Here is a 22,958-nt window from a genome sequence, read left to right as displayed (position 1 = left end):
AAGTCACGGCTGGAAAGTGATCGTTAGACCCTTTCCTGACTGACTCTAAATACCAGCGGGCGGTAAAAACCAGCGTTAGGAGCCCTTAACGCTGGTTTTGATGGCTAACGCAGAACTCTAAATCTAGGCGTTCTAGACTATATTATAGTTTTTTAATTTCTTATAAAACCTATAATTTTTCTTGGTATTCTTTCAGAATCCCTAGGATTTTACAATTTCTTCAGGATTGTTTGGATAAGGGTTTGTTGGCAAATACTTTGAAAGGACAAATTTCTACTCGTTCTGTTTTATTTCATATAAAGATTGCTAAACTTCCTGATATTCACTGTTTTGCTCAGGCTTTGATTCATATTAAACCTGTTATTAAATCTATTTCTCCTCTTTGGAGTCTTAATTTGGTTTTGAGAATTTTGCAGGCTCCTCGTTTTGAGCCTATGCATTCTTTGGATATTAAACTACATTCTTGGAAAGTGTTATTTATTTTGTCTATTTCTTCTGATAGAAGAGTTTCTGAGTTGTCTGCTCTCTCTTCTAAGTCTCCTTATCTGATTTTCCATCAAGATAAAGCTGTTTTGCGGACTTCATTTAAATTTTTGACTAAATTGTGAATTCTAACAACATCAATAGGGAAATTGTTGTTCCCTCTTTATGTACTAATCCTAATAATACTCTTGAAAGGTCTTTACATTCTTTGGATGTGGTAAGAGGTTTGAAATATTATGTTGAGACTACTAAGGATTTCAGAAAGACTTCTAGTCTATTTGTTATTTTTTCTGGCTCTAGGAAAGGTCAGACAACCTCTGCCATTTCTTTGGCATCCTGGTTGAAACTTTTGATTCACAAAGCTTATTTGGAGGCGGGGCAGTCTTTGTCTCAGATAATTATAGCTCATTCTACTAGATCAGTTGCCACTTTTTGGGCTTTTAAGAATGAAGCTTCAGTTGATTAAATTTGCAAAGCAGCAACTTGGTCTTCTTTGCATACTTTTACTAAATTTTCCATTTTGATTTGTTTGCTTCTTCGGAAGCAACCTTTGGTAGAAAGGTTCTTCAGGCAGTTGTCTCATTTTGATTCTAATGCCTTTTTGATTTGAGTTTTTCTTACATTTTTAAGAAAACTTAATTATTTATTTGGATTTAATTTCTCAGCAGATTTACCTGTTTTTATTTTATCCCTCTCTAGTGACTCGTGGACTTCCACATCTTGGGTATTATATCCCATACGTCACTAGCTCATGAACTCTTGCCACTCACATGAAAGAGAACATAATTTATGTAAGAACTTACCTGATAAATTCATTTCTTTCATAGTGGCAAGAGTCCATGAGACCCACCCTATTTTTTGTGGTTTTTAATTTTTTGTATAAAGCATATTATTTTTTCCAGTTCCTCTTTTTTTGAATGCTTTTTACTCCTTTTTTACACCTCACTTCTTGGCTATACGTTAATCTGAAGTATGAGTGAGGTGGGAGGTGTATTTATAGGCATTTTGAGGTTTGGGAAACTTTGCCCCCTCCAGGTAGGAATGTATATCCCATACATCACTAGCTCATGGACTCTTGCCACTATGAAAGAAATGAATTTATCAGGTAAGTTCTTACATAAATTATGTTATTCAAAATGGTGGTCCGTCCAAAGGTAATGTATCCAATGATGTTTTATAAAAAAAGATCAGGATAAGTTGCAGAGAGCAATTTAAACATTTTTTATGGCAGGGAAAGGAGGTCAGAATTAGCTATAACAAATTAGCATGATCATTCTTAGACAGGAGACGTGTTGCTCTGTTACATGGTACAACAGGGTTACATTGGTCGATATAGATTATTATGGAATGGCTCTTAAAGGGATACTAAACCCAATTTTTTGCTTTTATGATTCAGATAGAGCATGTACTCCTATTATTAATTTTTATTCATTCTCTTGCTATCTTTATTCGAACAGCAAGAATGTAAGCTTAGGAGCCGGCCCATTTTTGGGTTCAGCATCTGGGTTGCACTTTCTGATTGGTGGCTAATTGTAGCCCGCCACTCAGCAAGCGCTATCCAGGGTTCTGAACCAAAAATATGCCGGCTCCTTAGGTTAAATTCCTGCTTTTTTAAATAAAGATAGCAAGAGAAGGAAGAAACATTGATAATAGGAGTAAATTAGAAAGCTGCTTAAAATTGCATGCTCTATCTGAATTGTGAAAGAAAAAAAATGGGTTTAGTATCCCTTTAATTGCCTCTGTTTTGGAATCAAATATTATTAAACTGTACTTTCTAAAAAAAATGTGACCTCATTTGGTATGAAAATCACTCCAAAGAATATTAAAGAAATAAGCATATTTCTTTAATAGCATGGTCCAATATTTGTTTAAATCTCTGTATGTATGTATTGTATTGGGTACTTGTAAAGCACGGCTAATCACCGGTAAGGGTCTCAAGGCGCTGCTCATTTTATCGACCTCAGAAGGATGAAAGGCTGAGTGGACCTCGCCAGGGATCGAACCTGCAACCCTTGGGTTGCTACAGAGCTCAGCCACAATGCCTTAGCATGCTGAGCTATCTGTAAGTAATGGTGTCCTCCCTGTACAAGGGAATCCCAATTTCAAAGCAGGATAAACATTTAAACTTTTTGTTGTCTGGAAGGAAAAAGGATAAAGCCTATAAAGCCATTATTGGACAATAGTGGCACCATGAAAATGTTTCAAATTTTAAGGGAATAATTCACTTTGAAGCAAAATAATCTTTTTGCTTTCTTTCAAGTAAACATTATATAAATGAATTAAAAGCTACATACAATTTGGGATAGAATTTAGGGACTATGGGACATGTAATGTTCACTTGGAGGAGAGGAACAGCCAAACCTTCTACAGTTTTTTACTTATTATTAAAAGGAAACACAACTTTACAGAAATAATAAACAGGAAAAAGTCAAATTGTTAGAAATAAATGTTACTCTGTATCCAAAAATTGTAAATAGTTAATGGGAGAATAAATTATGTATCTCAAAACGAAAATTTAATTTCGCTACAATATTGTTTTTTTGAGATTTTACAAAATTACTGTGACAAAAGTGAATTTATTGAGGCCTATTTATCAAATGTCTGTCGGACCTGATCTGACAGTACGGATCAGGTCCGACAGACATTGCTGAATGCGGAGAGCAATACGCTCTCCGTATTCAGCATTGCAATGCCGCCCCCTGCAGACTCACGGCCAATCAGCCGCCAGCAGGGGGTGTCAATCAACTCGATCGGGTTGAATTCCGGCGATTCCTGTCCGCCTCATCAGAGCAGGCGGACAGAGTTATGGAGCAGCGGTCTTTAGACCGCTGCTACATAACTGCTGTTTCTGGAAAGCCTGCAGGCCCGCCAGAAACACGGGCCCTCAAACTCCATTCAGAGCTTGATAGATAGGCCCCATAGGCCCCATTGTCTAAACAATCTTGCTAGAGACACAATAATATTTAAGGCCTGGAAATCAAGATTTGTTGCTTTTATTACTTTGATTGGTTTTTATTTGATCATGGAACAATTAGATGCAAAAGCAGAAGGTGAAAACCGTTAATAAGAACAGGAAGCTTGTATTGAGCTGCAGTCTATTGCTAAACATGAGCTGCAGTCTATTGCTAAACATGAGCTGCAGTCTATTGATAAACATGAGCTGCAGTCTATTGATAAACATGAGCTGCAGTCTATTGCTAAACATGAGCTGCAGTCTATTGCTAAACATGAGCTGCAGTCTATTGATAAACATGAGCTGCAGTCTATTGATAAACAACAAATAATTCTATACCCATGTGGGAATACAATCTGTTGGAAGAGAGAGTCTATGGGAAGAGGATTTGAACATGTTGGGGAGAGAGAGAATTTTGTTGCACTGAATGAAGAAATGTTTGGGTATTTTTTTGAAAAGAGATAAAGAATAAGGAAAAGAGAGAAAGAAAAGGGAAAATAAGCAGACTAGCAGTATTGGGCAAATATTAGATCCTTGGTTGTATATTTTCTTTTTAAAATGTAATAACACTTAAGGGGTATTACAATTTGATCTCATTATTTTGTTTTGTTCATTTTCTTTTATTACTGAAAATTTATTTAAAAAAAAAATCTTTATATAAAATGTTTACTTATGTCTGAGGAAACAACTTTGCAGTACACTTTCATTATTTATTTTGCTCCATTCTCATGTAATTTAGCTCTGAAAATGTAAGACTTTTTAACTCTCAGAACTTAAACTGAACCCTTCTGGCTTCTCAAATTTAACTCTGCTACATATCTGCCCCGAATTGTTTTTATCAGATAACAACTGTAAAACAATGTACTTTATACTAACTTTATGACAGTGCCTGCATAGTCCTAATGAGGCAAAAAATGAGTGGAGTGTGGCTACTACAAACAATTGTCGATAAAAGGATGTTAAAGATACTAAACCCAAATTTTTTTTCATAATTCAGATAGAGCAGCAATTTTAAGCAACTTTCTAATTTTCTCCTATTATTATTTTTCTCTTCATTCTTTTGCTATCTTTATTTGAAAAGTAAGAATGTAAGCTTAGGAGTCGGCACATTTTTGGTTCAGCACATGGGTTTCACTTGCTGATTGGTAGTTAAATGTAACCACTAATCAGCAAGCTCTATTCAGGGTTCTGAACCAAGAATGGAATAGCTTCTAACCTTTTTTCATTATTGCTTTTCAAATAAAGATAACAAGAGAAAGAAGAAAAATTGATGATAGGAGTGCTTAGAATTGCATTCTCAATCTGACTCATGAAAGAAAAAATTTGGGTTTAGTGTCCCTTTAAAGGGACATTATACACTAGATTTTTCTTTGCATGAATGTTTTGTAGATAATCCATTTATATAGCCCATACAATTTTTTTAAAAAAACAACAAATTGATAGTTTCTTTCATGTAATTAACAAGAGTCCATGAGCTAGTGACGTATGGGATATACATTCCTACCAGGAGGGGCAAAGTTTCCCAAACCTTAAAATGCCTATAAATACACCCCTCACCACACCCACAAATCAGTTTTACAAACTTTGCCTCCAAGGGAGGTGGTGAAGTAAGTTTGTGCTAGATTCTACGTTGATATGCGCTCCGCAGCAAGTTGGAGCCCGGTTTTCCTCTCAGCGTGCAGTGAATGTCAGAGGGATGTGAGGAGAGTATTGCCTATTGAATGCAGTGATCTCCTTCTACGGGATCTATTTCATAAGGTTCTCTGTTATCGGTCGTAGAGATTCATCTCTTACCTCCCTTTTCAGATCGACGATATACTCTTATATTTACCATTTCCTCTACTGATTCTCGTTTCAGTACTGGTTTGGCTTTCTACAAACATGTAGATGAGTGTCCTGGGGTAAGTAAGTCTTATTTTCTGTGACACTCTAAGCTATGGTTGGGCACTTTATTTATAAAGTTCTAAATATATGTATTCAAACATTTATTTGCCTTGACTCAGAATGTTCAACTTTCCTTATTTCCAGACAGTCAGTTTCATATTTGGGATTATGCTTTAAATTATCATATTTTTTCTTACCTCAAAAATTTGACTTTTTTCCCTGTGGGCTGTTAGGCTCGCGGGGGCTGAAAATGCTTCATTTTATTGCGTCATTCTTGGCGCGGACTTTTTTGGCGCAAAAATTCTTTTCCGTTTCCGGCGTCATACGTGTCGCCGGAAGTTGCGTCATTTTTGACGTTATTTTGCGCCAAAGATGTCGGCGTTCCGGATGTGGCGTCATTTTTGGCGCCAAAAGCATTTAGGCGCCAAATAATGTGGGCGTCTTATTTGGCGCCAAAAAATATGGGCGTCGCTTTTGTCTCCACATTATTTCAGTCTCATTTTTCATTTGCTTCTGGTTGCTAGAAGCTTGATGTTTGGCATTTTTTTCCCATTCCTGAAACTGTCTTATAAGGAATTTGATCTATTTTGCTTTATATGTTGTTTTTTCTCTTACATATTGCAAGATGTCTCACGTTGCATCTGAGCCAGAAGATACTACAGGAAAACCACTGCCTGCTGGATCTACCAAAGCTAAGTGTATCTGCTGTAAACTTTTGGTAGCTATTCCTCCAGCTGTTGTTTGTAATAATTGTCATGACAAACTTGTTAAAGCAGATAATATTTCCTTTAGTGATGTACCATTGCCTGTTGCAGTTCCCTCAACATCTAAGGTGCAGAATGTTCCTGATAACATAAGAGATTTTGTTTCTGAATCCATAAAGAAGGCTTTGTCTGTTATTTCTCCTTCTAGTAAACGTAAAAAGTCTTTTAAATCTTCTCTCTCTACAGATGAATTTTTAAATGAACACCATCATTCTGATTCTTTGGACTCTTCTGGTTCAGAGGATTCTATCTCAGAGATTGATGCTGATAAATCTTCATATTTATTTAAGATGGAATTTATTCGCTCTTTACTTAAAGAAGTACTAATTGCTTTAGAAATAGAGGATTCTAGTCCTCTTGATACTAATTCTATACGTTTGGATAAGGTTTTTAAAGCTCCTGCGGTTATTCCAGAAGTCTTTCCTGTTCCTAATGCTATTTCTGCAGTAATTTCTAAGGAATGGGATAAATTGGGTAATTCATTTACTCCTTCTAAACGTTTTAAGCAATTATATCCTGTTCCGCCTGACAGGTTAGAATTTTGGGACAAAATCCCTAAAGTTGATGGGGCTATTTCTACCCTTGCTAAACGTACTACCATTCCTACGTCAGATGGTACCTCGTTTAAGGATCCTTTAGATAGAAAAATTGAATCTTTTCTAAGAAAAGCTTATCTATGTTCAGGTAATCTTCTTAGACCTGCTATATCATTGGCTGATGTTGCTGCAGCTTCAACTTTTTGGTTGGAAACTCTAGCGCAACAAGTAACAAATCGTGATTCTCATGATATTATTATTCTTCTCCAGCATGCTAATAATTTCATCTGTGATGCCATTTTTGATATTATTAGAGTTGATGTTAGGTTTATGTCTCTGGCTATCTTAGCCAGAAGAGCTTTATGGCTTAAGACCTGGAATGCTGATATGGCTTCTAAATCAACTCTACTTTCCATTTCTTTCCAGGGAAACAAATTATTTGGTTCTCAGTTGGATTCTATTATTTCAACTGTTACTGGTGGGAAAGGAACTTTTTTACCACAGGATAAAAAGTCTAAAGGTAAAAACAGGGCTAACAATCGTTTTCGTTCCTTTCGTTTCAACAAAGAACAAAAGCCTGATCCTTCGTCCTCAGGAGCAGTTTCAGTTTGGAAACCATCTCCAGTCTGGAATAAATCCAAGCCTGCTAGAAAGGCAAAGCCTGCTTCTAAGTTCACATGAAGGTACGGCCCTCATTCCAGTTCAGCTGGTAGGGGGCAGGTTACGTTTTTTCAAAGAAATTTGGATCAATTCTGTTCACAATCTTTGGATTCAGAACATTGTTTCAGAAGGGTACAGAATTGGTTTCAAGATGAGACCTCCTACAAAGAGATTTTTTCTTTCCCATGTCCCAGTAAATCCAGTGAAAGCTCAAGCATTTCTGAATTGTGTTTCAGATCTAGAGTTGGCTGGAGTAATTATGCCAGTTCCAGTTCCGGAACAGGGGATGGGGTTTTATTCAAATCTCTTCATTGTACCAAAGAAGGAGAATTCCTTCAGACCAGTTCTGGATCTAAAATTATTGAATCGTTATGTAAGGATACCAACGTTCAAGATGGTAACTGTAAGGACTATATTGCCTGTTGTTCAGCAAGGGAATTATATGTCCACAATAGATTTACAGGATGCATATCTGCATATTCCATTTCATCCAGATCATTATCAGTTCCTGAGATTCTCTTTTCTAGACAAGCATTACCAATTTGTGGCTCTACCGTTTGGCCTTGCTACAGCTCCAAGAATTTTCACAAAGATTCTCGGTGCCCTTCTGTCTGTAATCAGAGAACAGGGTATTGTGGTATTTCCTTATTTGGATGATATCTTGGTACTTGCTCAGTCTTTACATTTAGCAGAGTCTCATACGAATCGACTTGTGTTGTTTCTTCAAGATCATGGTTGGAGGATCAATTTACCAAAAAGTTCTTTGATTCCTCAAACAAGGGTAACCTTTCTGGGTTTCCAGATAGATTCAGTGTCCATGACTCTGTCTTTAACAGACAAGAGACGTCTAAAATTGATTACAGCCTGTCGAAACCTTCAGTCTCAATCATTCCCTTCGGTAGCCTTATGCATGGAAATTCTAGGTCTTATGACTGCTGCATCGGACGCGATCCCCTTTGCTCGTTTTCACATGCGACCTCTTCAGCTCTGTATGCTGAACCAATGGTGCAGGGATTACACGAAGATATATCAATTAATATCTTTAAAACCGATTGTTCGGCACTCTCTAACGTGGTGGACAGATCACCTTTGTTTAATTCAGGGGGCTTCTTTTGTTCTTCCGACCTGGACTGTAATTTCAACAGATGCAAGTCTCATAGGTTGGGGAGCTGTGTGGGGATCTCTGACGGCACAAGGAGTTTGGGAATCTCAGGAGGTGAGATTACCGATCAATATCTTGGAACTCCGTGCAGTTTTCAGAGCTCTTCAGTTTTGGCCTCTTCTGAAGAGAGAATCGTTCATTTGTTTTCAGACAGACAATGTCACAACTGTGGCATACATCAATCATCAAGGAGGGACTCACAGTCCTCTGGCTATGAAAGAAGTATCTCGAATTTTGGTTTGGGCAGAATCCAGCTCCTGTCTAATCTCTGCGGTTCATATCCCAGGTGTAGACAATTGGGAAGCGGATTATCTCAGTCGCCAAACGTTGCATCCGGGCAAATGGTCTCTTCACCCAGAGGTATTTCTTCAGATTGTTCAAATGTGGGGGCTCCCAGAGATAGATCTGATGGCCTCTCATCTAAACAAGAAACTTCCCAGGTATCTGTCCAGATCCCGGGATCCTCAGGCGGAGGCAGTGGATGCATTATCACTTCCTTGGAAGTATCATCCTGCCTATATCTTTCCGCCTCTAGTTCTTCTTCCAAGAGTAATCTCCAAGATTCTGAGGGAATGCTCGTTTGTTCTGCTAATAGCTCCGGCATGGCCTCACAGGTTTTGGTATGCGGATCTTGTCCGGATGGCATCTTGCCAACCATGGACTCTTCCGTTAAGACCAGACCTTCTGTCACAAGGTCCTTTTTTCCATCCAGATCTGAAATCCTTAAATTTAAAGGCATGGAGATTGAACGCTTGATTCTTGGTCATAGAGGTTTCTCTGACTCCGTGATTAATACTATGTTACAGGCTCGTAAATCTGTATCTCGAGAGATATATTATAGAGTCTGGAAGACTTATATTTCTTGGTGTCTTTCTCATCATTTTTCTTGGCATTCTTTTAGAATACCGAGAATTTTACAGTTTCTTCAGGATGGTTTAGATAAGGGTTTGTCCGCAAGTTCTTTGAAAGGACAAATCTCCGCTCTTTCTGTTCTTTTTCACAGAAAGATTGCTATTCTTCCTGATATTCATTGTTTTGTACAAGCTTTGGTTCGTATAAAACCTGTCATTAAGTCAATTTCTCCTCCTTGGAGTTTGAATTTGGTTCTGGGAGCTCTTCAAGCTCCTCCGTTTGAACCTATGCATTCATTGGACATTAAATTACTTTCTTGGAAAGTTTTGTTCCTTTTGGCCATCTCTTCTGCTAGAAGAGTTTCTGAATTATCTGCTCTTTCGTGTGAGTCTCCTTTTCTGATTTTTCATCAGGATAAGGCGGTGTTGCGAACTTCTTTTGAATTTTTACCTAAAGTTGTGAATTCCAACAACATTAGTAGAGAAATTGTGGTTCCTTCATTATGTCCTAATCCTAAGAATTCTAAGGAGAAATCATTGCATTCTTTGGATGTTGTTAGAGCTTTGAAATATTATGTTGAAGCTACGAAATCTTTCCGTAAGACTTCTAGTCTATTTGTTATCTTTTCCGGTTCTAGGAAAGGCCAGAAAGCTTCTGCCATTTCTTTGGCATCTTGGTTGAAATCTTTAATTCATCTTGCCTATGTTGAGTCGGGTAAAATTCCGCCTCAGAGAATTACAGCTCATTCTACTAGGTCAGTATCTACTTCCTGGGCGTTTAGGAATGAAGCTTCGGTTGACCAGATCTGCAAAGCAGCAACTTGGTCCTCTTTGCATACTTTTACTAAATTCTACCATTTTGATGTGTTTTCTTCTTCTGAAGCAGTTTTTGGTAGAAAAGTTCTTCAGGCAGCGGTTTCAGTTTGAATCTTCTGCTTATGTTTTTTGTTAAACTTTATTTTGGGTGTGGATTATTTTCAGCAGGAATTGGCTGTCTTTATTTTATCCCTCCCTCTCTAGTGACTCTTGTGTGGAAAGATCCACATCTTGGGTAGTCATTATCCCATACGTCACTAGCTCATGGACTCTTGTTAATTACATGAAAGAAAACATAATTTATGTAAGAACTTACCTGATAAATTCATTTCTTTCATATTAACAAGAGTCCATGAGGCCCACCCTTTTTTGTGGTGGTTATGATTTTTTTGTATAAAGCACAATTATTCCAATTCCTTATTTTATATGCTTCGCACTTTTTTTCTTATCACCCCACTTCTTGGCTATTCGTTAAACTGATTTGTGGGTGTGGTGAGGGGTGTATTTATAGGCATTTTAAGGTTTGGGAAACTTTGCCCCTCCTGGTAGGAATGTATATCCCATACGTCACTAGCTCATGGACTCTTGTTAATATGAAAGAAATGAATTTATCAGGTAAGTTCTTACATAAATTATGTTTTTGCTTATTTTTAAATAACATTACTCTGATTTTCAGACTCCTAACCAAGCCCCAAAGTTTTAGGAGAATACCGACGTATACCTACTCCAGCTTGCTTCTGTTTGTATAAAGGGTCTTTTCATATGCAGAGGAAGGGGAAGGAGGGGAGTGTCTGCTATTTCCCACTTGCAGTGGGTGTTTCACTAACCTTTTAAACAGAGCTAAACTGGAAGCTTCTAAGTAAGTTTTTAAACAGTTTTATACTGGATTTTTATATCAGTATCTGTGCATATTACTCTTTATAGTGTGTCTATTACATGCAGTTATATGAAAATTGGTGTATACTGCTCTTTAATGTCATGTGCTGTAAGTGAGCTGGGGACATAGTGAATAAGACTGTGAGTATGCTGTGGGGTTACAATTAGGGGAAGGGGGTGCTTGGGAGCGCTATGTACCACATTCATAACTTTAGCACCTTAAATCCTCAAAGGTGCCAGCTGCCCTGAATTTGCAAGCTAGTGCCTTATTTACATTCCCAGCACTGTACACAGAGCAAGGAGAGAGGGGGAAGGGAAGAACAATAAATAAATATATGTAGGAATATGTCCCCCACCTGTACAACCTGCACTTTTTTTGTTCACCCTAATTTTATGTTCTAGAACAACCTCTGGTGAAAGCTTTTTAGCTCATTGGTGATGCCAGCTGCACATTCCTGCATGTGACTCAGGTAAATAGGTGACAATATGGGGTGTGGATGTGACCAGTGACTCAGGAAATCACAATCCTTCAGATTAAACAAAAGAACAGAGGCAACTGAAAGCTACAAGACGCCCACACGCCGTGTCATGTTACATGTACTGTCCTCACACACCCCGGTGTCATTTATATCCATAACGAACAGAAATATAATAACTGTCCTGAGAGACAATAAACCCTCCTTAGAAAGTGCCAATTCCTCTCTGTGCTCCCTTAGTCTTACAGAAAGTCTTAAAGGGATTTTAATTTCTATAAATCCCATCATGCCTATGAAATAGATGTACTTAATAATGTCACTTTCTTTTTTTTTTTTTTAATTAAAACTGTTTTTTTTTTTTTTAAATTATAAAGCTAACAGGAAGTGCACATGTGTATACAACCAGACCCTAGGGACCGAATGCTTACTGGCTGATAAGCATAACTCTCAATACTTTATTGGTGTGTTCAGAGACTTGTGTCACAAGAATACAAATGACCTTTTTTTTTTATTAGTACAGAGAAATCTATTTTATAAAAAATGTCATATATTTTTAGTTTTTTTTCCTAAAAGGCGATACAAAAAAAGGTTTTATTTCACATTTACTGAGATATATGAAACACAATGAAGAACCATTAGCAAGCACATCCCTAAAAACCAGTTCTGCACATAAATCCAAATGTAATACAATCATTTGTATAGTGCAGCTGTGGGAGTTTTAGGACTAATCACATTTATGTTTAATGGGTTTTCACTATTTTCATAAGAATTACAATTATGACAAGCTTGTTGCAGGGTATAGGAGATGGAATAATGAGGGCCCATACTTAGCTTGAAGCAGGGTCAGAGCTTCCTGGAAGTCATTATTAAGGAACAAATCCAAAGCCTTCATGCACTCAGTGAGAGATGTCTTCAAGTCTGAATCAGACGTCCTGTGAGAGAGAGCAGGAGACAGAGCGGGCACAGCGAGACAAGGAGAGAGGGTGAGGGGGAAAGAGAGAAAGGAGAGAGGGGGGAGATAGAGAAATGAGAGAGGGTGAGGGGGAAAGAGAGAAGGGGGAGAGAGAGAAATGAGAGAGGGTGAGAAGAAAAGAGAGAAAGGAGAGAGGGGGGAGAGAGAGAAATGAGAGGGTGAGAAGAAAAGAGAGAAAGGAGAGAGAGGGGGAAAGAGAGAAAGGAGAGAGGGGGGGGGAGAGAAATGAGAGGGTGAGAAGAAAAGAGAGAAAGGAGAGAGAGGGGGGAAAGAGAGAAAGGAGAGAGGGGGGGGAGAGAGAAATGAGAGGGTGAGAAGAAAAGAGAGAAAGGAGAGAGAGGGGGGAAAGAGAGAAAGGAGAGGGGGGAGAGAGAAATGAGATAGGGTGAGAAGAAAAGAGAGAAAGGAGAGAGAGGGGGGAAAGAGAGAAAGGAGAGAAGGGGGAGAGAGAAATGAGAGAGGGTGAGAAGAAAAGAGAGAAAGGAGAGAGAGAGGGGGTGAAGAAAAAGAGTAAGAGAGATAGAGAAAGAAAAAGATAGGAATGGAAAGAAAAGAAAAAGAGAGGGGAGGACAGAGAAGAAAGACAGGGGAAGCAGAGTGAGAAGGCAGAGAGAGAGAGAGCGTGAGTGAGAGAGAGAAGGCAAGAGGGGGAGAGAGAGAGAGAGAGAGAGAGAGAGAGAAAGGCAAGAGGGAGAGAGGCAGAGAGACAGTGAGGGAGAAAAAGTAAGAGCGAGGAAAGAAAGTTAGAAATAAAGAGAAAGAAAGTGTGTGAGAGGAGAGAAAGGAAGAACAGAGAGAGAGGAATAGAGAGAGAGGGGTGCACAGTGAGAGGACAAAATAAAGAAGGGAAGAGGCAGAGAGAGTGAGAAAAGGGGAGGGGAAGAGACAGATAGTGGGGGAGAGACAGAAAGAATGAGAGGGAGAGGCAGAGAGAGTGTGAGGAAGAGAGTGAGATTGGGGAGAGGCAGTGAAAGGGGGCAGAGGCAGAGAGAGTGAGGGAGAGAGTGAGTGAGAGGGGGAGAGGCAGAGAAAGAGAGAGAGTGAGAGAGAGTGAGGGGGCAGAGGCAGAGAGGGGAAGGGGGAGAAAAAGAGTGAGATTGGGGGAGAGGCAGAGAGAAAGTGAGGGAGAGATAGAGTGAGAGGGGGAGAGGCAGAGAGAGAGGGAGGGAGAGGCAGAGAGAGAGGGGAAGAGGCAGAGAGAGAGAGAGAGAGAGAGAGGAAGAGGCAGAGAGAGAGAGAGGGGGGAGAGGCAGAGAGAGAGGGGGGAGAGGCAGAGAGAGAGAGGGGGAGAGGCAGTGAAAGAGGCAGAGAGAGTAAGAGAAAGAGTGGGGGGCAGAGGCAGAGAGGGGAAGTGGGAGAAAAAGAGTGAGATTGGGAGAGAGGCAGAGAGAAAGTGAGGGAGAGAGAGAGAGGAGGGAGAGGCAGAGAGAAAGTGAGGGAGAGAGAGAGAGGAGGGAGAGGCAGAGAGAAAGTGAGGGAGAGAAAGAGAGAGAGGAGGGAGAGGCAGAGAGAGAGGGGGGAGAGGCAGAGAGAGAGGGGGGAGAGGCAGAGAGAGAGAGGGGGAGAGGCAGAGAGAGAGAGGGGAGAGGCAGAGATAGAGAGGGGAGAGGCAGTGAAAGGGGGCAGAGGCAGAGAGAGAGAGTGAGAGAAAGAGTGAGGGGAGGCAGAGATGAGAAGGGGGAGAAAAAGAGTGAGATTGGGAGAGAGGCAGAGAGAAAGTGAGGGAGAGATAGAGTGAGAGGGGGAGAGGGAGATAGAGAGAGGGGAGGCAGAGAGAGAGGGGAAGAGGCAGAGACAGAGAGGGGGAGAGAGGAGAGAGAGAGAGGGGGAGAGGCAGAGGCAGAGAGAGGGGGAGAAGCAGAGATAGAGGGGGAGAGGCAGAGAGAGAGAGGGGGGAGGCAGAGAGAGAGGGGGAGAGGCAGAGAGAGGGAGGGGAGAGGCAGAGAGAGAGAGAGGAGAGGGGGAGAGGCAGAGAGAGGGGGAGGCAGAGGGGGAGGGGCAGAGGCAGAGAGAGGGGGAGAAGCAGAGATAGAGGGGGAGAGGTAGAGAGAGGGGCAGAGGCAGAGAGAGAGAGGGGGAGGGGGAGAGGCAGAGAGCGAGAGGGGGAGAGGCAGAGAGAGAGAGGGGGAGAAGCAGAGAGAGAGAGGGGGAGAGAGGGGCAGAGGCAGAGAGAGAGAGGGGCAGAGGCAGAGAGAGAGAGGGGCAGAGGCAGAGAGAGAGAGGGGGAGAGGCAGAGAGAGAGAGGGGGAGAGGCAGAGAGAGAGGGGGAGAGAGAGAGGGGGAAGAGGTAGAGAGATAGAGAGGGGGAGAAGCAGAGAGAGAGGGGCAGAGGCAGAGAGAGAGAGGGGGAGAGGCAGAGAGAGGGGGAGAGGCAGAGAGAGAGGGGGGGAGAAGCAGAGAGAGATAGAGGGGGAGAGAGAGGAGAGGGAGAGAGAGAGAGGGGGGAAGAGGCAGAGAGATAGAGAGGGGGAGAAGCAGAGAAAGAGGGGGAGAAGCAGAGAGAGAGGGGGAGAGGCAGAGAGAGAGGGGCAGAGGCAGAGAGAGGAGAGGCAGAGAGAGAGAAGGGGAGAGGCAGAGAGAGAGACAGAGGGGAAGAGGCAGAGAGAGAGACAGAGGGGAAGAGGCAGAGAGAGAGAGGGGAAGAGGCAGAGAGAGAGAGGGGAAGAGGCAGAGAGAGAGAGGGGGAGAGGCAGAGAGAGAGAGGGGGAGAGGCAGAGAGAGAGAGGAAGAGAGAGAGGGGGAGAAGCAGAGAGAGGGGGAGAGGCAGAGAGAGAGAGAGGGGGAGAGGCAGAGAGAGAGAGGGGGAGAGGCAGAGAGAGAGAGAGGAAGAGAGAGAGGGGGAGAAGCAGAGAGAGAGAGGGGAAGAGGCAGAGAGAGAGAGGGGAAGAGGCAGAGAGAGAGGGGGGAAGAGGCAGAGAGAGAGGGGGGAGAGGCAGAGAGAGAGAGGGGAAGAGGCAGAGAGAGAGAGGGGAAGAGGCAGAGAGAGAGAGGGGGAGAGGCAGAGAGAGAGAGGGGGAGAGGCAGAGAGAGAGAGGAAGAGAGAGAGGGGGAGAAGCAGAGAGAGAGAGGGGAAGAGGCAGAGAGAGACAGGGGAAGAGGCAGAGAGAGAGAGGGGAAGAGGCAGAGAGAGAGAGAGGGGAAGAGGCAGAGAGAGAGAGGGGAAGAGGCAGAGAGAGAGGGGGGAAGAGGCAGAGAGAGAGAGGGGAAGAGGCAGAGAGAGAGAGGGGGAGAGGCAGAGAGAGAGAGGAAGAGAGAGAGGGGGAGAAGCAGAGAGAGGGGGAGAGGCAGAGAGAGAGAGGGGAAGAGGGAGAGGCAGAGAGAGAGAGAGGAGAGGCAGAGAGAGGGGAAGAGGCAGAGAGAGAGAGGGGGAGAGGCAGAGAGAGAGAGGGGGAGAGGCAGAGAGAGAGAGGGGGAGAGGCAGAGAGAGAGAGGGGGAGAAGCAGAGAGAGAGAGGAAGAGAGAGAGAGGGGGAGAAGCAGAGAGAGAGGGAGAGGCAGAGAGAGAGAGAGGAGAGGCAGAGAGAGGGGAAGAGGCAGAGAGAGGGGGAGAGGCAGAGAGAGGGGGAGAAGCAGAGAGAGGGGGAGAGGCAGAGAGAGGGGGAGAGGCAGAGAGAGAGAGGAGAGGCAGAGAGAGGGGGAGAGGCAGAGAGAGGGGAAGAGGCAGAGAGAGGGGGAGAGGCAGAGAGAGGGGGAGAAGCAGAGAGAGGGGGAGAGGCAGAGAGAGGGGGAGAGGCAGAGAGAGGGGGAGAAGCAGAGAGAGGGGAAGAGGCAGAGAGAGAGGCAGAGGGAGAGGCAGAGAGAGAGGGAGAGACAGAGACAACTGGTTACATCTTGTCAGGCACCTTTATACATGCAATGAAATATCTGTGAAGGCAGAAAATGAACATAACTGCTGATGCTATTAAACAGTGCTCAAGCCTGGGGGAGCAGATTTTACAGGAGTCAAACAATAAACACCTAGTGCTGCTAGGAATAAATACACTTCCTTGGTGACAGAGTGGCACCGGCAGACTGGCGAGTTCTTGATTATTTTATAAGTCTGACAAATGTGTATAGAGGGGAATAAAGTGAAGCACAGCTGAGCTGATGCCATGTGTAATGGTATTTACTTCCATACTTCACAGTATATAGCGGAATATAGCTGTCACATGACCCTCTTTAGACACTAGGGAACATCGGCCACCGAGGATGTAAGTGTAGAAATGTCCTGTGTGTTATTGGTGGAAAATAGAGTAAGATCACTGCACTGTCTATGCTATTGTCAGAAAAAGAATACAATGCCTGAATAGTGTGTGACTGGCAGATAGAGGGTATCTCTGTAACCTAAGTGTGTTATTGGCACTTACGTTAAATCACTGCACTCTGGGTGTTACTGGCAAACACACAAAAAGGAATAAATCCTTGTTCTATGTGTCTTGCTGGCAGAATGGGGTTAAATCACTGTACTATACATCTCTCAGTGGTGCAGAGGTTAAATCCTATACAGAATTTATACAGATTAAAAGGTATTTAACCCAATATAAGAACAAACAGATCGCTGCACTATATGACTGCTGCCCTCTAGTGCTTAACAATCTAAAACATTGATAAAAACATTGTTGCAAACACTGCTGCAATACAGTGCTCTGGACTCATGCACAATCCTGAGCCTAAATATGCTCTTCAACAAAGGATAACAAGTAAAAACATAATTTATGTAAGAATTTACCTGATAAATTAATTTCTTTCATATTGGCAAGAGTCCAAGAGCTAGGGACGTATGGGATATACATTCCTACCAGGAGGAGCAAAGTTTCCCAAAATGCCTATAAATACACCCCCCACCACACCCACAATTCAGTTTAACGAATAGCCAAGAAGTGGGGTGATAAGAAAGGAGCGAAAGCATCAACAAGGAATTGGAATAATTGTGCTTTATACAAAAAAATCATAACCACCGTAAAAAGGGTGGGTCTCATGGACTCTTGCCAATATGAAAGAAATTAATTTATCAGGTAAATTCTTACATAACTTATGTTTTCTTTCATATAATTGGCAAGAGTCCATGAGCTAGTGACGTATGGGATAGCAAATACCCAAGATGTGGAACTCCACGCAAGAGTCACTAGAGAGGGAGGGATAAAAATAAAGACAGCCAATTCCGCTGTAAAATTAATCCACAACCCAAATCAAAAGTTTTAATCTTTATAATGAAAAAAAAAATGAAATTATAAGCAGAAGTATCAAACTGAAACAGCTGCCTGAAGTACTTTTCTACCAAAAACTGCTTCTGAAGAAGAGAAAACATCAAAATTGTAGAATTTAGTAAAAGTATGCAAAGAAGACCAAGTTGCTGCTTTGCAAATCTGATCAACAGAAGCTTCATTCTTAAAAGCCCAGGAAGTGGAAACTGACCTAGTAGAATGAGCCGTAATCCTCTGAGGCGGGGAATTACCCGACTCCAAATAGGCATGATGAATCAAAAGCTTTAACTAAGATGCCAAAGAAATGGCAGAAGCCTTCTGACCTTTCCTAGAACCAGAAAAGATAACAAATAGACTAGAAGTCTTTCTGAAATCTTTAGTAGCTTTAACATAAAATTTCAAAGCTCTTACCACATCCAAAGAATGTAAAGATCTCTCCAGAGAATTCTTAGGATTAGGACACAAGGAAGGGACAACAATTTCTCTACTAATGTTGTTGGAATTTACAACTTTAGGTCAAAATTTAAAAGAAGTCTGCAAAACCGCCTTATCCTGATGAAAAATCAGAAAAGGAAACTCGCAAGAAAGAACAGATAATTCAGAAACTCTTCTAGCAGAAAAGATGGCCAAAAGGAACAATACTTTTCAAGAAAGTAATTTAATGTCCAGAGAATGCATAGGCTCAAACGGAGGAGCCTGTAAAGCCTTCAAAACCAAATTAAGACTCCAAGGAGGAAAGAACAGGCTTGATACCAACCAAAGCCTGAACAAAACAATGAATATCAGGAAGATTAGCAATTTTTCTGTGAAACAGAACAGAAAGAGCAGAGATTTGTCCTTCAAATAACTTGCAGACAAACCCTTATCTAAACCATTCTGAAGAAACTGTAAAATTCTAGGAATTCTAAAAGAATGCCAAGAGAATTTATGAGAAGAACACCATGAAATGTAAGTCTTCGAAACTCGATAATAAATCTTTCTAGACACAGATTTATGAGCCTGCAACACAGTATTAATCACTGAGTCAGAGAAACCTCTATGACTAAGCACTAAGCGTTCAATCTCCATACCTTCAAATTTAATGATTTGAGAACCTGATGGAAAAACGGGCCTTGAGATACAACTTCTGGCCTTAACGGAAGTGGCCAAGGTTGGCAACTGGACATCCGAACAAGATCCACATACCAAAACCTGTGTGGCCATACTGGAGCCACCAGCAGTACAAACGAACGCTCCATTATGATTTTGGAAATCACTCTTGGAAGAAGAACTAGAGGCGGAAAGATATAAGCAGGTTGATAACTCCAAGGAAGTGTCAACGCATCCACTGCTTCTGCCTGAGGATCCCTGGACCTGGACAGATACCTGGGAAGTTTCCTGTTTAGATGAGAAGCCATCAGATCTATTTCTGGAAGCCCCCACATCTGAACAATCTGAAAAAACACATCTGGGTGAAGAGACCACTCTCCCGGATTTAAAGTCTGGCGACTAAGATAATCCGCTTCCCAATTGTCTATACCTGGGATATGGACCGCAGAAATTAGACAGGAGCTGGATTCTGCCCAAGCAAGTATCCAAGATACTTCTTTCATAGCTTGAGGACTGTGAGTCCCACCTTGATGATTGACATACGCCATGGTTGTGACATTGTCTGTCTAAAAACAAATAAATGGTTCACTCTTCAGAAGAGGCCAAAACTGAAGAGCTCTGAGAATTGCACAGAGTTCCAAAATATTGATTGGTAATCTCGCCTCTTGAGATTTCCAAACCCCCTGCGCTGTCAGAGATCCCCAGACAGCTCCCCAACCTGAAAGACTCGCATCCGTTGTGATCACAGTCCAGGTTGGACGAACAAAAGAGGCCCCTTGAACTAAACGATGGTGATCTAACCACCAAGTCAGAGATAGTCGAACATTGGGATTTAAGGATATTAATTGTGATATCTTTGTATAATCCCTGCACCATTGATGAGGTCTCATGTGAAAACGAGCAAAGGGGATTGCGTCCGATGCTGCAGTCATGAGACCTAAAACCTCCATGCACATAGCTACTGAAGGGAATGATTGAAACTGAAGGTTCCGACAAGCTGCAGCCAATTTCAGACATCTCTTGTCTATTAGAGACAAAGTCATGGACACTGAATCTATTTGGAAACCTAAAAAGGTTACCCTTGTCTGAGGAATCAAAGAACTTTTTGGTAAATTGATCCTCCAACCATGTTTTTGAAGAAACAACACTAGTTGATTTGTGTGAGATTCTGCAGAACGTAAAGACTGAGCAAGTACCAAGATATCGTCCAAATAAGGAAACACCGCAATACCCCGCTCTCTGATTACAGAGAGTAGGGCACCGAGAACCTTTGAAAAGATCCTTGGAGCTGTCGCTAGACCTAAAAGAAGAGCAACAAATTGGTAATGCTTGTCTAGAAAAGAGAATCTCAGGAACTGATAGTAATCTGGATGAATCAGAATATGAAGATATGCATCCTGTACGTCTATTGTGGACATATAATGCCCTTGCTGAACAAAAGGCAGAATAGTCCTTATAGTCACCATTTTGAATGTTGGTATTCTTACATAACGGTTCAAAAATTTTAGATCCAGAACTGGTCTGAAAGAATTCTCCTTCTTTGGGATAATGAACAGATTTGAATAAAACCCCAGACCCCGTTCCTGAAAAGGAACTGGCACAATTACCCCAGATACCTCCAGGTCTGAAACACACTTCAGGAAAGCCTGAGCCTTTTCTGGGTTCACTGGAATGCATGAGAGAAGAAACTTTGCACAGACGGTCTTACTTTGAAACCTTTTCTGTACCCTTGAGAAACAATGTTCTGAATCCAATGATTTTTGATTGAATTGATCCAAACATCCTTGAAATATCTTAGTCTGCCCCCTACCAGTTGAGCTGGAATGAGGGCGGCACCTTCATGCGGACTTGGGGGCTGATTTAGATCTTTTAAATGGCTTGGATTTATTCCAGACTGAAGAAAGCTTCCAATTGGAAACCATTCCCTTAGGGGAAGGATCAGGTTTCTGGTCCTTATTTTGTCAAAAGGAACGAAAACGGTTAGCAGCCTTAAATTTACTATTAGATTTTTTATCCTGAGGCAAAAAAGCTCCCTTCCCCCCAGTGACAGTTGAAATAATTGAATCCAACTGAGAACCAAATAATTTACTACCTTGGAAAGAGAGAGATAGCAACGTTGATTTAGAAGTCATATCAGCATTCCAAGATTTAAGCCATAAAGCGCTTCTAGCTAATATAGCTAAAGATATATATCTGACATCAATTCTAATGATATCAAAAATGGCATCACAAATGAAATTATTAGTATGTTGAATTAACTTAACAATGCTATACACATTTTGATCTGGTACTTGTTGAGCTACCAAAAAGTTGAAGCAGCTGCAACATCAGACAAAGAAATAGCAGGCCTAAGAAGATGACCTAAACATAAATAAGCCTTCCTTAGATAAGATTCAAGTTTCCTATCTAAAGGATCTTTAAAAGAAGTACTATCTGCCGTAGGAATAGTAGTATGTTTAGCAAGAGTAAAGATGGCCCCATCAACTTTGGGGATCTTTTCCCAAAACTCCAATCTATCAGATGGCAAAGGATACAGTTTCTTAAACCTTGAAGAAGGAGTAAAAGAAGTACCCAGTCTATTCCATTCCTTAGAAATCATATCTGAAATAGCATTTTGCGCTCCCGCGAGCCTAACAGCCCGCAATTTAGAAAAGAAAGTCAATTTGAAAATTTCAGGTAAGATTTTTTTTTTTAATATATATGCATTTCCCAAAAAATGAAACTGACAGTCTGCAAAAAGAAAATATACTGATAAACCTGAATCATGGCAAATATAAGTTCAAACATATATTTAGAACTTTACATATAATGTGCCAAACCATAGCTGAGAGTGTCTTAAAAATAGGAAACATACTAGCCAAAGACACTCATCTACATAAAGTAGATAGCCAAACCAGTACTGAAACGAGAATCAGCAGAGGTAATGGTATATAAGAGTATATCGTCGATCTGAAAAGGGAGGTAGGAGATGAATCTCTACGACCATTGCATTCAATAGGTAATACTCCCTTCACATCCCTCTGTCATTCACTGCACTCTGAGAGGAACCGGGCTTCAAAAAAAGCTGAGAAGTGCATATCAACGTAGAAATCTAGCACAAACTTACTTCACCACCTCCATAGGAGGCAAAGTTTGTAAAACTGAATTGTGGGTGTGGTGGGGGGTGTATTTATAGGCATTTTGAGGTTTGGGAAACTTTGCCCCTCCTGGTAGGAATGTATATCCCATACGTCACTAGCTCATGGACTCTTGCCAATTACATGAAAGAAATGGTAAGTTGTTTAAAACTGTATACTCTGAACTGAATCATGAGCAATTCATTTTGACTTTACTTTTTATATTTGGTTATTATATACCAGCAATTACTGCATTGCAAAAGATCTGCAGACAAAATTAAAGGGACAGTATAAAGTGTTAACTTGTAAGCAGTAAAACAACTTTAAAATATAATTTAATTATTTATTTTGCCCCCTTTTCACATCATTTGCTCTGGAAATTGTGACTTTTTTATTCTTATAGCTAAATATGCATCTACTTTAACAGATAACAACTGCAAAACAATGCACTTTATACTAACATAATGACAGTCACACTGGGGTCTAGATTGGCTCTTACAAATCAGGCTAGTTGTAGGCAGAGTTTGGCTATTGAAAAACAATTATAGCAAATAAAATGTGCTTGCTAGCCTTACTACTGGGTACTGTGCTTGCTAACCCTACTACTGGGTACTGTGCTTGCTAATCTTACTACTGGGTACTGTGCTTGCCAGCCTTATTACTGGATACTGTGCTTGCTAGCCTTACTACTGGGTACTGTGTTTGCTAATCTTACTACTGGATACTGTGCTTGCTAGCCTTTTTACTGGGTACTGTGCTTGCTGACCTTACTACTGGGTACTGTGTTTGCTAATCTTACTACTGGATACTGTGCTTGCTAACCTTACTACTGGGTACTGTGTTTGCTAATCTTACTACTGGATACTGTGCTTGCTAGCCTTTTTACTGGGTACTGTGCTTGCTAACCTTACTACTGGGTACTGTGCTTGCTAACCTTAGTACTAGGTACTGTGCTTGCTAACCTTACTACTGGGTACTGTGTTTGCTAATCTTACTACTGGGTACTGTGTTTGCTAATCTTACTACTGGATACTGTGCTTGCTAGCCTTTTTACTGGGTATTGTGCTTGCTAACCTTACTACTGGGTACTGTGTTTGCTAATCTTACTACTGGATACTGTGCTTGCTAGCCTTTTTA

At 41.3% G+C, this 22,958-nt stretch overlaps 1 protein-coding gene and 1 long non-coding RNA gene across 2 annotated transcripts in view; one reads left to right on the top strand and one right to left on the bottom strand.

Annotated features, from left to right (window-relative positions):
• Positions 1 to 22,958, top strand: part of LOC128640990 (uncharacterized) — an 86,160-nt gene that overhangs the window by 51,031 nt on the left and 12,171 nt on the right. The window lies entirely within an intron of this gene.
• Positions 1 to 22,958, bottom strand: part of TTC39A (tetratricopeptide repeat domain 39A) — a 99,875-nt gene that overhangs the window by 66,669 nt on the left and 10,248 nt on the right. Inside the window, exon 2 of the mRNA XM_053693492.1 lies at positions 12,289 to 12,393. Coding sequence (XP_053549467.1) covers positions 12,289 to 12,393 — 105 coding nt within the window. The remainder of the gene's footprint in view (positions 1 to 12,288; positions 12,394 to 22,958) is intronic.

Source organism: Bombina bombina, chromosome 10 (assembly GCF_027579735.1).
Source record: "Bombina bombina isolate aBomBom1 chromosome 10, aBomBom1.pri, whole genome shotgun sequence".
Classification (NCBI taxonomy): Eukaryota; Metazoa; Chordata; class Amphibia; order Anura; family Bombinatoridae; genus Bombina; species Bombina bombina.
The sequence above is the reverse complement of the archived record's forward strand: the minus strand, read 5'-3'. Positions and strand labels throughout refer to the sequence as shown.